The sequence below is a fragment of the Microtus pennsylvanicus genome, chromosome 6, assembly GCF_037038515.1.
Source record: "Microtus pennsylvanicus isolate mMicPen1 chromosome 6, mMicPen1.hap1, whole genome shotgun sequence".
NCBI classification, from domain to species: Eukaryota; Metazoa; Chordata; class Mammalia; order Rodentia; family Cricetidae; genus Microtus; species Microtus pennsylvanicus.
In genome coordinates, this window is record NC_134584.1 from 67,214,143 (window position 1) to 67,227,544 (window position 13,402).

General features: G+C 41.7%; 1 protein-coding gene across 3 annotated transcripts in view; it reads left to right on the forward strand.

Annotated features, from left to right (window-relative positions):
- The window catches only part of Polr3g (RNA polymerase III subunit G), a 36,315-nt gene that overhangs the window by 1,984 nt on the left and 20,929 nt on the right, over positions 1-13,402 (forward strand). For 2 of the 3 annotated variants that reach the window (XM_075976406.1, XM_075976405.1), the window contains exons 2-3: positions 7,789-7,954; positions 11,295-11,424. In XM_075976406.1, coding sequence (XP_075832521.1) covers positions 7,838-7,954; positions 11,295-11,424 — 247 coding nt within the window. In that variant the 5' untranslated portion in view covers positions 7,789-7,837. Of the gene's footprint in view, positions 1-2,630; positions 2,755-7,788; positions 7,955-11,294; positions 11,425-13,402 lie in introns of those variants that run through there. The other variant, XM_075976404.1, reaches the window with a different exon arrangement.

The following is a 13,402-nucleotide window of genomic DNA, read 5'->3' on the forward strand; positions in this document are numbered from 1 at the left end:
AGGGTGGTACATCAGGATTGTAAAGATCTGCCTTCTCCTAAAATGACTAGGAAGCGGACTGAAAATCAGAACCTGAACTTGAGCAGTCTATGTTGGAGATATGTGGGAGATGCTGAAGGCCCAAGCTAATGCAGAAGTTAAAGGACAAGAACAGGGAACGCAGAGCTAGGAGTCTTCTGCTAGGGGAGCAGAGGAACAGCCAGGGCGGAATGAGTCAGGCTCTTGACTAGAGCAAGTTGCGAGTCCTTCAAAGTTACTGTGGCCTGGTTTCTCTTGCCTGCCCTAGGACATTTATTCATCTAGCTAAATGTGTAAGGCCGTGTACAACATGAGGACAGTACTTTTTTTTTTTAAACTATTTATTCATTATGAGTAGTGTTCTGCCTGCGTGTATGCCTGCAGGCCAGAAGAGGGCACCAGACTTCATTACAGATAAGTGTGAGCCATCATGTAGTTGCTGGGAATTAAACTCAGGACCTCTAGAAGAGCAGCCAGTGCTCTTAACCACTGAGCCATCTCTCCAGCCTGAGGACAGTATGTTTAAGTCACAATCATAACTCGTGACAGTTTGGACCTAAGATGTCACGTTCAGCCTCTTCCCGCAAGGATGACGCAACACCCGGAGCTCTTCCTGCTAGCAGTTTATTCAGGACCTTTTATTTTATTTTATTTTTTTGCCCCACCCCCCCTTTTTTTAAAATATTTATTTATTTATTATGTATACAATATTCTCTCTGTGTGTATGTCTGCAGGCCAGAAGAGGGCACCAGACCTCATTCCAGATGGTTGTGAGCCACCATGTGGTTGTCGGGAATTGAACTCAGGACCTTTGGAAGAGCAGGCAATGCTCTTAACCACTGAGCCATCTCTCCAGCCCTCAGGACCTTTTTTTTTTAACAATTGTATCTCTCTCTCCTCTTTCTCTTCCCCTCTCTCCCCGGGCAAACCTCTCCCAGCCCTTAAAAAGGCACAGGCTGCCAACCCCGGATTGCCAGGTGGGCACTGCCCATAGGTTCACGCATATGCAAGCAGCTGACAATCATTGCGTGATCAGGCCTTAGCCATAACAGGAGTCAGGTCTTAGCCAATATTAGGAGCTGATTATCAGATGTGGCTCCACGCAGCTCGGTACACTAGGACAAACTGCAGAGATTAGTTTACACTCTTTCAGAAGATTGTATTTAGAGTTAATTAGGGTAGACTTTCGATCTGACCTCTACAGGCACCTACAATCATGTACACATACACACATATAAAATGAAATCTGAAAATTCAGAACTTTTGGCAGTTACTAATTTCCCTCATTGATTCTCCATCTCTGGGATTAAAATGATTATCAATTAGTTTAGACACATGCTTCCAGAAATAAAATATAGATTGGACATTGAAAGGATTTCCTGAGAACTACTCCTGCTTTGGTATGAATTGATTGAGACTATCAAATAACCTTTGAACTCTTCTATAAAATGGGAGATTTAATCTACTGTGATTCTTAGTTTAGCCAGGGCTGCATAGTGAGTGAGACCCTGGAGAGATAGATAGATAGATAGATAGATAGATAGATAGATAGATAGATAGATAGAGAGAGATCACTTATAGTAAATATAGATGCCAGAATATTTTAAATGAAGGGATGTTTTGAAGGAAGAACTTGGTGACTGAAGCTTTAGTGCTCTCTGCTCAGTACCTTTCCAGAATGTTCAGTGCCAGTTGAGGAATTTACTGAGTTAAATTGGGCTATTCTAAACAGATTTGGATAACGGGGAAATAGAGAAAACAAAAACTCTTCATTCAAGAAGTTTGGAGGCTGAAGCAGGAATATTAGAAAATCAAGACCTGCCAGGATGTAGAAAGTGCTCAAGTCCAGTCTGCCTCAAAAATTATGTCTGTAAATTAACAAAAATTAAAAGGCCAGGGCTGAAGTTTAGTGGATGATTGCTGTGTGTCAGAAGCCTGAGTTCAGTTCCTGGCATCAGAACAACATACTTTCCCCTGAAAATGTCTGACAGGTGGAAAAAAAAATAAGATCAATGTATTGGATAAACCAAGTAAAGGATTTCAGTGACTGATGCCTAGACCTCACTTATGAGCTTCCCCTGGCTCCAGAGGAAGTATGTGGGACCTGTACCATGTGCTGATCGCCAAACAGAAGAGAACGGTGCATAGTGGCCAGTATGTCTAGTAACGAAGGTGTCTCAAGAGCAAGGATTGAATTTCCACAGGTTACATTTAGTGTTCTGATAATTGCATAATGACGGCATGATAAAGATAGGAAGGTCGAGTCTACAAAGCGTATTTGGGGGGGGGGGAGATATTTCATTAAACTGTGTTAGCTGAGATACTCTCTTGGAGAGAATATTCCAAACTGTTTCCAGAGCCCAACTCAAAAAATACTGGTTTATTAGGTTGAGAACCAGTTGTTCCCAGTAGCCTGTTTTATGTCTCCCAGTTAATTCCTGTGATCAGGCGGGCTTGGGGAACATTGCCTAGACTTGTTCTTAATCTTTAATTGGCAACAGATTCTCGACTGGCCATGCCTGTTGGGCCCCTCCAGCTGTTCCATAGAGTAAAACTGTGAAGCTCTTACTCAGCGGTTGCCTTACTTGAAATACCAGCTTTTTGTAGACTCAGCGTGTTTGAGTGACTCAGCAACTGCAGTGGGGCCGTTTGGATGGATTACCCCTCTTCTACAGCAGACAGATGGAATGAACTTCAGTGTAAAGATGAATTTCATGAACGGATTTTGTTTTTAAGGTAACTGGTATATGAGAAAAATTAATTCCTAGTAGAATTTCAATCAGCAAAAATGATAAAAAAAAACATGTATCATTCAAGTCGACAGCCCTCTAAGAAATTGCATATCAGCATTTTGTAATCTATAATGGAATAGTAGATCTAGACAATTCTGTGAAAGTGATAAGCGTCCTCTACTAAGCAAGACAGACCAATAGTAACTAACTCTCCTGACTGCCACCAGGAGAGCGATTAAATGTTTATTGCTATGATATAATGAGAAAAACAGTATTTCTTAAATGTGCTGGCAACAAAAGTCAGTCCAAAATCTGAGTGAGCCTCTAATTTACCTGCTCATTGGAAACAGTGCTCAGAGTGATGCATTAAACTACTTAGGTATGGGATCTTTCACACCCAGAATATGGGAAGCTGTTGCTAATTTTGAGTTGTGCTCAGCTGCAGTGGTGTCTCTGGGAATGTGTGGTAGAAAGTCCTTAGGCCCCGCTCAAGACCAGCTGCATCAGAACGCAAACATTTGCTTGTACCTTCATGTTCTGGTGACAAGTGCTTTACAGGACAGCAACCTAGTCTTCTCCAGAAGTAAGTAGCAAGGAAAACAGAACACGGAAAGCTTTACAACTGGAAGGAGATGTAAGAGACACATCGTTCCAATGCCATGTGAACAGAATTGTAAAGCCACTCGGGTAGTGGGTGAGGAGGTTTGGATGCTGATTACATGTAAGGAACCGTGACAGTTCTGCGTGTATGTGGGTTTAAAATTTTTAATTAGCTCATAAATTATAAATTAGCTCATTTCCTGATAGTATTTTCATACATACTGAGTTTTGGTTGGTCCTTCATCTTCTGCTCCCCATCCCCAGACTCTCCACTGCCTCTTCTCCCCCTTCCACTGTTCCACGTGTATTCTTCTGTCCCAACCTCTCCCTCAAGGCTTCCTTTCTTCTTCCTCGTGGGCCCCTTTGTAGTTTCCTGACCTCTGACTACTTACTGCCTCACAAATACACATTAACAGAAAGTCAGAAGACAGGATCTGCACATGAGACTACAAACAGTTTTGGTCTTTTCCATCCTGGGCTACCTCAAGTAATATAAATAATATACATTCCAGTAATATACATTTCCCTCAAATTTTATAATTTTATTTTTCTTTATGGTTGTGCATATGGACTGCATCTTTATTACGTTCATTGTGGATGGACAGCTAGACTGTTGATGGACATTTGGTCTTGTTCTGTGTTCTTGCTACTGGGAATAGGCATGGATGTACAGGTATCTTTGTGGTCGTCCTTTGGGTGTATGCCTAGGAGGCTATGATTGGTGCGTACTACAGTTCTTTTTAGTTCTATCGAGAAACCTCCACACTGATTTCCACAATGGTTGTATCGTATTTTTTTCTCATGTAACTCTCAGAGAATATGCATAAGGAAGAGTTTTTAAATAACCCACGTCACAGGACTGGGAGAGCATGGAGAAGTGATTAGTCACATATTGGTAGCTCCTGAGACGGAATGATCGGTAGGTCCACGGGAGTCAACGAAGCTGCCTGTCTTACCTGTGTATATGTGCATAGACTTGTGGAAGGTAATTGAACTCTGCAACGATGGAAGCAGGCTTATATAATCATTTCTTAATGTTCAGGCACTGACGTAGGCAAATATCAAGTAGTAAAGAACATATGTATAATGATGAATTTCGAAAACATGCAATGTAAAATTGTTTCTAAAAATGTTCTCGGCTTCAGCCATTATAGTAAGTCCAAGACTTCTTGAGCAATTCACAAAAGAGAGGAAACAGTATTTCCCCGCTGATTTGATTTTTCTGCATGTAACTACAGCCATAGACATATGAAATCATTAACTCTGACAGCCGCAGAGCCTTTAAGAAGCTGCAGTTATTTGATTCTGCTTATTTCCTGTAAATGAATTAACAGGTTGGTCCGTGGCATCCTGTGATCCAGATGTGTGGCAGGTCACAGTTATTACATTATTGCTGCTTGAGAACTAAAGTCACTGAGTGTAATTAATATAACTTCAGACCTCAGAGGTGGGGCTTCTGGACAGGCGCAGCTGTGTTTTAACTGAACTGCTGAGCAGGTATCCCCTGGAGCATCCTCCCAGTGTCCTCAACATATCCTCTGTGTTGTAGTCATCCGGTTAGATTTTCAGACCACTCTTGCCTAATCTTCACACCAAGTAATCTTGATCGAGGGTTTCTGTGATTCACAACCTTTGACACGCATCAGAACTACCTTGAGGCCGTCTAAAGATACAAATTTAAGCCACACACTGAAGCCAGCCCCTAGAGCTGTGACCACTCCCTCTCATTCCTCTCCTCTCTCCTTCCTCCTCGCTCTTTCTTTGCAGTAGGACCTACAGTTTGCATTTTCAGCGCTTACCTGAATGAGGCTACTGTCACCTGCACTATTGAGAAATTACTGCTCCAGGTGTCTCGGCATTAATTAATCCCGGGTCATTAGACAGTGACTGCCGGGGTTGAATTCTTTTTATGATGGCCCCACGATAAAAGAAGTTTAGATTTCCAGGCGTTTCAGCCAGGCTATTATATTATACTCAGACAATACGAAGAAGTAGCTAGCACCTTGTTTATTTTTGGAGGCCTTCCCTTATCCCATTAATGTCACAAAGCCAGGACTAGCATTTGTAGTCAGACCTGGTTTGGAAGAGCATCTGTGCGAAACACTGTCGGCCACGTGATTGTGAGAAAGGTGACAGGCAGAAGTGACACTTACTTGGCATGCTCATATTTTTACCATTCAATCCGAAAGCAAATATGACTACTACTCAGCTGGATGTGGCTGTGAGAAGAACTAAATCCTGCTGAGAGTTTGATATTGTGGGACATAAAGCATCTCCTGAGATTTTCAGAGTTTCTCTGTCACTCAATTTTATGATCATTAGTGCTGGAAAAGTGGTTTCACACAAGGAAAACAAACTGGCAGAAATGTCTGGGAGCCTTTTCTGGAATTATTGGGAAGTCTGTCCTAGTCCCAAGCCTAGAACCAGTAAGCAAGTTTTTATGACGCCCGAGTCAGCAATTCAAATCACCATTTTTAAAGTCAAATTTTGTGGGTTTTGATACATGCTGAAGAATGACTAGAAAACAGTGGAAGTCTTTGTAAAATATTGAAGGTCTTTGCTTCTATTATGTTTCTATAAACAGCACACAGTAGCTCCAAGTCTGAGCTGTGGTGTCTCAGGCAGTGACTGCCTGCCTTATGTGATGGGAGGGCCTGCATGCCACATGTGTGTGTGTTTCCTTCAGTGCCAAGGCTGAAGTGACACCAGGTGAGGGCTCATTACAGAGTATATTTTTTTTTAGTAAATTTTTGGTTGTTGATCATTCCGAAACTTTTATTATTGCCAAGTTTTTTAGACACACACAGTTCCACAACCCAATAAAGGGCCACAAACCACAGTTTAGGAATCAGGTTTTTGCATACTAGTGGTACATGTCGTAACTTCAGTGCCTGGGAATGGGGCTTACAGACCAGCCAGTCTCAAGCTGCAGGTTCTGTGAGAAATCTTGTCTCAGATAAGGTAGAGAAGCAACTAAGTCAGATGTCCAGCGTGATGGTGATGTCAGCCTCCCCCTGCGCACATGTCTGCGTGGGAGAATGAACCCCTCCCACACATGTTTACACACACATACTTCCCCTCCATCTCCTCCTTCTTCTCTTCTGTCTCTTTGTCTGTCCTGTTATCAAACTATAGATAGATGGAGGGAACCTTACAGTTAACTGAGTATTTCCACCATCCCAAAGAAGACCCAGGGCCAGCCGTGTCCTGTGGACTTGAGTGAAGTTTAGTCTTCCTCTCTACACAGTGATGAACATGTGAACAGTTCCCCCATCTTACTCACTTGCTCCTATCCACTTTTCTTTTTAATAAAATTCTTTCTCGTACAATATATTGTAATGACACTTTTCCCTTCCTCCAGCTCCTACTAGATCCTCTCCACGCACCAACTCCATGCCCTTTCTTTATCTCTATTTCAGGACAGGGTTTCACGACGTAGCGCCAGCTGTCTTGGAACTCTGTAGAGGTCTAGAACTCACAGAGGTCTATCTGCCAGACTCTGTCTCCCAAGTGGTGGGATTAAAGGCTGCGCCACCACCACTCTGGTTCTCTCCTGCTTGCTCTCTTTCTTTAAAAAAAAAATAAAATAAAAGCAAAAAACAAGAAACACATAAAACGCTTCACAAAAACAGACACCAAATATACAAGCAGAAGACCAATCACAAATCAATATGAAACAAAAATTCTAAAAAGAAAAAAACTTAAAGGTTTGAGCTCATTTTGTGTTGTCTAGCTACTCCTGGGCATGGGGCCTACCCAGAAAGGTGGTTAATGTATCCAGTGAGACTCCACTGGAGAAAACTAATTTTTCCTTTGCAAGCATGTATCAAATGTATTTTGTCGGTGGCTTCTTGGTTAGGGGTGGGGCTGTATCTTCTTGATTTCTTTGTTGTCTTGTGTCTATGTCCCTCTCTCCTGATGGAACCCGATCTAGTCTGAGCCTGTATAAGCCCTGTGTGCACGCTACAGTCTGAGTTCATATTTCCATGAGTCCTATTGCAAGTGAAAGACAGTTTTTCTTTGGTGTCATCCATCCCCGTGGCCTCTTCTCCTTTTTTTTTTTTTTTTTGGATTTTCGAGACAGGGTTTCTCTGTAGTTTTTGGTGCCTGTCCTGGAACTAGCTCTTGTAGACCAGGCTGGCCCGTGGCCTCTTCTAATTTCTAATTTTCTCTTCGTTTCGCTGCCTCCTCTTCTGCATAGACTCTTGCAACCCAGTTAAAAAGTACTTTGAGGCTGGCAGTGGTGGCGCACACCTTTGGTCCCAGCACTTGGGAGGCAGAGGCAGGGGGATCTCTGTGAGTTCGAGGCCAGCCTGGTCTACAAGAGCTGGTTTCAGGAAAGGCTCCAAAAGCTACAGAGAAATCCTGTCTGCTTTGAAGTGCTTCTTTTCTTTGATGTGTGATTCAGTAAATCTTACCGTTTAACCCTGTCTTTCAGGGTTTGTCCACCCTTTTGTTTGCCCACACGTCTGCTGTTATCGGTTCTGATGGCTGGTAATAAAGGAAGAGGACGAGCTGCCTATACCTTTAATATTGAGGCTGTTGGCTTCAGCAGAGGGGATAAGTTGCCTGATGTCGTGTTGAAGCCACCACCACTGTTTCCTGTAAGTGTAACGACAGCTTGCTTTTCACAATGTATTTTTGCATATTTTAGGGGTTTAGGGCTTGAATACATACTACTATCACGATATCCTCATGTCTAAGGATAAAAGACTATGTTGCATCTATCTTGTACTCAAACAACTGGTTATGCTTAGAACCTGTCCGAGTTTTCAGACTGATTTTTTTAAAATACAGAAAGCAAAACTATATATACCTTTCCATAAACACAATGAGTACAGTGTGAACTAAGAATTATTCTACTGTGTTATTAATATATTCTAGTTGCTAAAATAATATTTTAAGTACTTTTATGATGTATACATTGATTTTCTTCATATTTTGTATTTGTAGAAAACAATTTTGCCCCTTATTATTATACCACTTTTGTCCCATTCAAGTTTATTGCTGTTATATCTTTGCTTTATTGCAGTCTCTTTGGATTTTGCGACTTTCTCGGAACAGAAACATTTCTGCTACTTTAGGGATTGCTTCTAAATTTAACAACATAAACTGGGCGGCAGTGGTGGTGCACGCCTTTAATCCCAGCACTCGGGATGCAGAGGCAGGTGGATCTCTGTGAGTTCGAGGCCAGCCTGGTCTATAAGAGCTAGTTCCAGGACAGCCTCTAAAGCTACAGAGAAACCCTGTCTCAGAAACAAAAACAAAACAAACAAACAACATAATGGCTGATGTCTGATTGAAAGCAGTGGCTTACATTTTCAGATGTGTGTATGCTGCTGCTCAAAGCAGACCGACCAGAGATGCTCTTAGTAATTCCCTGCATTAACCTTTCCTGTTTTAGATGGAGAAGTCCTTTCTTGAAGGACTTATGGTGTAGAGAACCCTGGATAGGTGGATCCTTGTTCTAGACACTCACAGAAACAGATACTTTTTAAAAATAATATTAAATATTTTAGATTTTTGAGAATTGTATGTGTGAATACTGTACTTAAATCATTTTCACTCCTCCAGCTCCTCCCATATTTCTCCTAATTCCCTCTCAAATTCATTACTCTGCTATAAATATTGTTGTTACACATATACACTTTCTGTGCACAATAATATATAACATGTTTACATACACAGCCTCCTGAATCCATTTAGTATTGCTTGTATGTACATGTGTTAGGACTGACTACTAGATATTAGATAACCTAGTAGAAGCCTTGTTCTTGGAGAAAACTGGTTTTCCCTCTCTCTGCAGCGATTGGAGACGATAGCTCTTTATCTAGAGCTGGGGATGGCCAGCTTTGGAATTCCCCCACCCAGCTTGGCATGTCAGCTGCTGCTGACATTGTGTGGAGCTGTCTTGACCCACCATACTGCTGAGATTTCAGGGATTCGACTTCTGCCCTCTCTGGAAGACACTGTCTTGCATCCCATGATCTAAATGGCTCTTGCATCGGTCCCCTCACTCGGTGTGATGTCCTCTGAGGCTAGACGTAGAGTTTGTGTTTTTGGTGTACCAGATGGGCACCTGTGGTCTCTCACACTGCATTTTGACCAGTGGTGGATCGTTGTAAGCACCTCTGTGTGCTGCAGAGAGGAGCTTCTGTGGGAAGAGCTACATTCACTTGTGGGTGTCAGGATTTTTGTATTTAGAATACAGTTACAAATTATATTAGTCAAGGGAACTGACTGTAGTAGGTTTTCTCTAGGGTCAGGGACCTCTTCAGCCTTGAGTAGTTGGCTAGGTTTGCAGTGTCAGGGATGAATTTCCTTCTGCTGAATGGGCCTTACGTCCGGTTGGACAACTGTTGGTCAGCCCCAAGTTAACAGTGCTACTCCTACAGCATTGAGGATATCCTTCTGCCGGGCCAGTCATTGTTGTTCATCTGGGTAGGACTGCTGATTGCCGTTCTCCTTTGCCAGTTCTCATGGCACCCTCCAGTACCGCAGGAGCAAATCCTCGGGCAGGGGCTTCCAGGTGGTGTCTCAGCACCTTAAAGTTCTGGGAGGCAATGAAGGCAGTGGCACAGTAGCCTATGTTGTTTTGAGAGTGTCTTGGACACCCCGACCAGTGACTCAAAGAGGCTAGCCCACACCTAACACTGGGTCTTTTTAGTCCATGGCTCTTGTGGGGAATATTTTTGTCCTGCATACTGTAACTCCAGCACACACATGCATAATTATAATGGTTCCTCGTGGCTTTTCCCAGCATCCTTAGTGTCATTTATCTCTCCCTTCCCCTCTCCCTCTATAGCACCCTCTCTTCTCTCCCTAGGTGAAGGAACACCTTCCCTCTTTATAGCACCTGTGTCCTGTTATGCTTTTTGCTCTTCATATTTTTTTTTTAATATTCATCATGGCTTGAAAACAGAGAAAAGTATCTTAGGTGTAGGCCTAATATCTCAGTACAGTGACTAACTTCAAAATAAGGCTACTGGGTGTGAGATTAGCTCTAAGCACTGGGAAGGTTAGCATATGGCATCATTTTCTTCTTGCCTTCCTCATGTCCCAGCCTTTCCTCATCACTGTCTTTCTCAAGTCCCAACTGGGCTAGACCCCTTCCCCTCTGGAATCCCTATCTGTAACAATCTATTTTCTTTGCATGAGTAGCTGATCGATTTTGTCCATATCTCTGTCCAACTATGACTTTCCCAAGAAGCTGTGCCTGCTTACCCTGTGCAGATTAGCCACCACTGGCCCCGTGTCATGTCCTCTGCTCTTTTTGTATTTGTTTTTATGGTCTGAAACTTATTGTACCTCTTGTGTATTTAATTGTGTCTTCCTTCCTCAGGACATAAGTTCTGTTGTCTCGTATACAGTAGTTGCCCAAGAAATAGTTTTGAAAGCCTGAATAGATTCAGAATCCATCTTTGGAGACATACTGTATCTTTATCTTCTCAAACCGTGTGCATCTTTACCATGTATGCTGGGGGGCACTTCATAATAAATGTATACATTTGACCATATTTTCACACCAGCACATGCATGTAAACATTGTATTACAGAATCTTTTTCCTACCTCTGAAGTAAAAGTGAAGTAGGAAATGGGCTAAAGAGTTAGATCATAGAAGTTCAACGTCTTTATTATTTTGTTTTCTTTAAAATGAGACAGTTTACATTGTTTCCTGTGCTGTCCTGGGACTCATTCTGTAGCCCAGGTTGGCCTTGAGTTGGAAGCAGTATTCTGCCCTAGCCTCCCAAGTGCCAAGATTACCAGAGTGACCAACTCCACCTGGCTAGACAGACACTCAGTAGTTTTTTTTAGTTGATGGTAAAGTTTAGCTCTCATGGAGCGTAGTCTTTCAATAAGAGCAACATTATCTAGAATGTGGATGAAAGAAATACTAAAATTCTTAGTTTATTTAAATAGGCTTTGTCTCCTAATTTAAATAGGATACAGATTACAAGCCAGTGCCCCTGAAAACAGGAGAGGATGAAGATTACATGCTGGCCTTGAAGCAGGAGTTGCGAGAAACAGTGAAACGAATGCCTTATTTTATTGAAGCACCTGAAGAAAAGCAAGGTACGTATCGGGCTCTTCGTGAGGCTGTTTGCTGCTAATAGATGACACCTAATTAAAAATTGACTTAACAGAGATCTCAGAAAGGACAGACATTTATATCTTACTGTATTTTCCTCTTCCAAGAGTTTCTCTTTGCAAACTTGTTCATAATACTCTGTCTTCTCTTTATAATGCAATTTCAGCCTTTTACAACGGTAGCAGTCTTAGACAATATGGCCTAATGGTTATGTTATTCCATTATGTGGATAAAACACTAATTATTACTACTTCCTGCTGTCAGAATGAAGTGTTTCTTCCTTATTTATTTATGTATGTGTTTGTTTTTGCCTAGCAGTTCAATGCTATGATTGTTGCCACTGTACATAACTTTTTAATGGGTGTCTCTGATTATTGACAGTTTAGGCTAAAAAATACCTGATGTTTGCTTTATTTCTTATATCCTGATGACATAAAATATCAAATGTGTGTTTATTCTTGATGCCGAGGGCACAGAGGAGGAATTGCACTGTGAGAAGGCACAGCCGTCTCAGACTAGAAATGGGAAGTGGTTTTGGAGGAAATGAGCTTGCTTATGAGCACTTCCTAAGCACAATAAAAGTGTATTGATTGCTGGAGAGATCAATATCGTCTTTGGGTTCTTAAAACAACATCATTAAGTCATGAGAAATTCGTATAGTATCAGCTTATGCCATTAGTGTTAAAGCTGCTCTCTCTCTCTCTTTCTTTCCTAGAAATTTATATTAGTTGAGTCAAAAAGGAAATGTATAGATGATGTTATTGTAGCACCAATTCTAATTGGTCCTAATAATAAAAACCCAGTGTCGGTATTAGGGAGTGAAAGCTGAAAGATCAGAGAAACAGAGCAGTCAGCCACTAGTTCTTACCTCTACAAAGTCCTCACACTGAATGGGAGGTCCTGTCTCTACAAGTCCTTACACTGAATGCCTGAGCTCATGTCTCCTCCCACCTCATATTCCTCTCTCCCCCCAGCCATGTCTCTGTTTTCCTACTGCTGAGATTAAAGGCATGTGATTCCCAAGTACTGGGATTAAACGTGTGAGCCACCACTACCTGGCTCTGTTTCTCTTTTAGACTAGATCAATCTCACGTAGCCAAGGATGGCCTTGAACTCACAGAGCTGTCGGGCTGCCTCTGCCTCCTGAGTGCTGTATTAAAGGAGTGCCCACCACTGCCTGGCTTCTATGGCTAACTAGTGGCCTAGCTCTGTACTCTGATCTTCAGGCAAGCTTTATTTGTTGGATCACAAGTAAAATATCACCATTTGTTATTACATATCTTTATAAGAAGCACATTGGACAAGTTTTATTTTGGTGACTTATCTGCTTGAGTGTATATAATAGTTTGATAAATGTTACCTCAATAATAGAGATTTTTTTCTTACCTTCTTGATTCGGTTGTATTCTTTTGTCTGGCTTTAAAAATAAAATTAGATTTTATTTATTTTAAAAATAACTAATACCTATTTTGTTTTGAAAATTAGCAATGCATGATATACTTCAATCCTATTAAAATTTGACTTTTCTTTAGATAAGAGACATGTTTAGCTAATGGAATGTGTGTTTATTAAAATGCATGCCTAACTGAAAAGCATATCAGCTCATTCAAACAGTTAGTTTTATGAGTCTTTTAGGAGAGGGTCATTGTCTTAGTTACTGTTCTGTCGCTGTGAGAAGACACCAGAAGCAAGGTCACTTACAAGAAAGCATTTTATTATGGGCTTGCCTATAGTTTCAGAGAGTTTGGCCATGATCAGTGTGGTGGCAGCCAATCAGGTACAGTGCTGGAGCAGTAGCTTAGAGCTCACTTTCTTCAACAAGGTCACACCTCCTAATCCTTTCCAGAGTTCCATCACCTGGAGACCAAGCCTTCAAACCTGTGGGCCTGTTGGGCCATTCACATCCAAACCACCACAGTCATTAAGAACAGGTTATTAGTCTGTGGGAGTGAATGGTTTGAA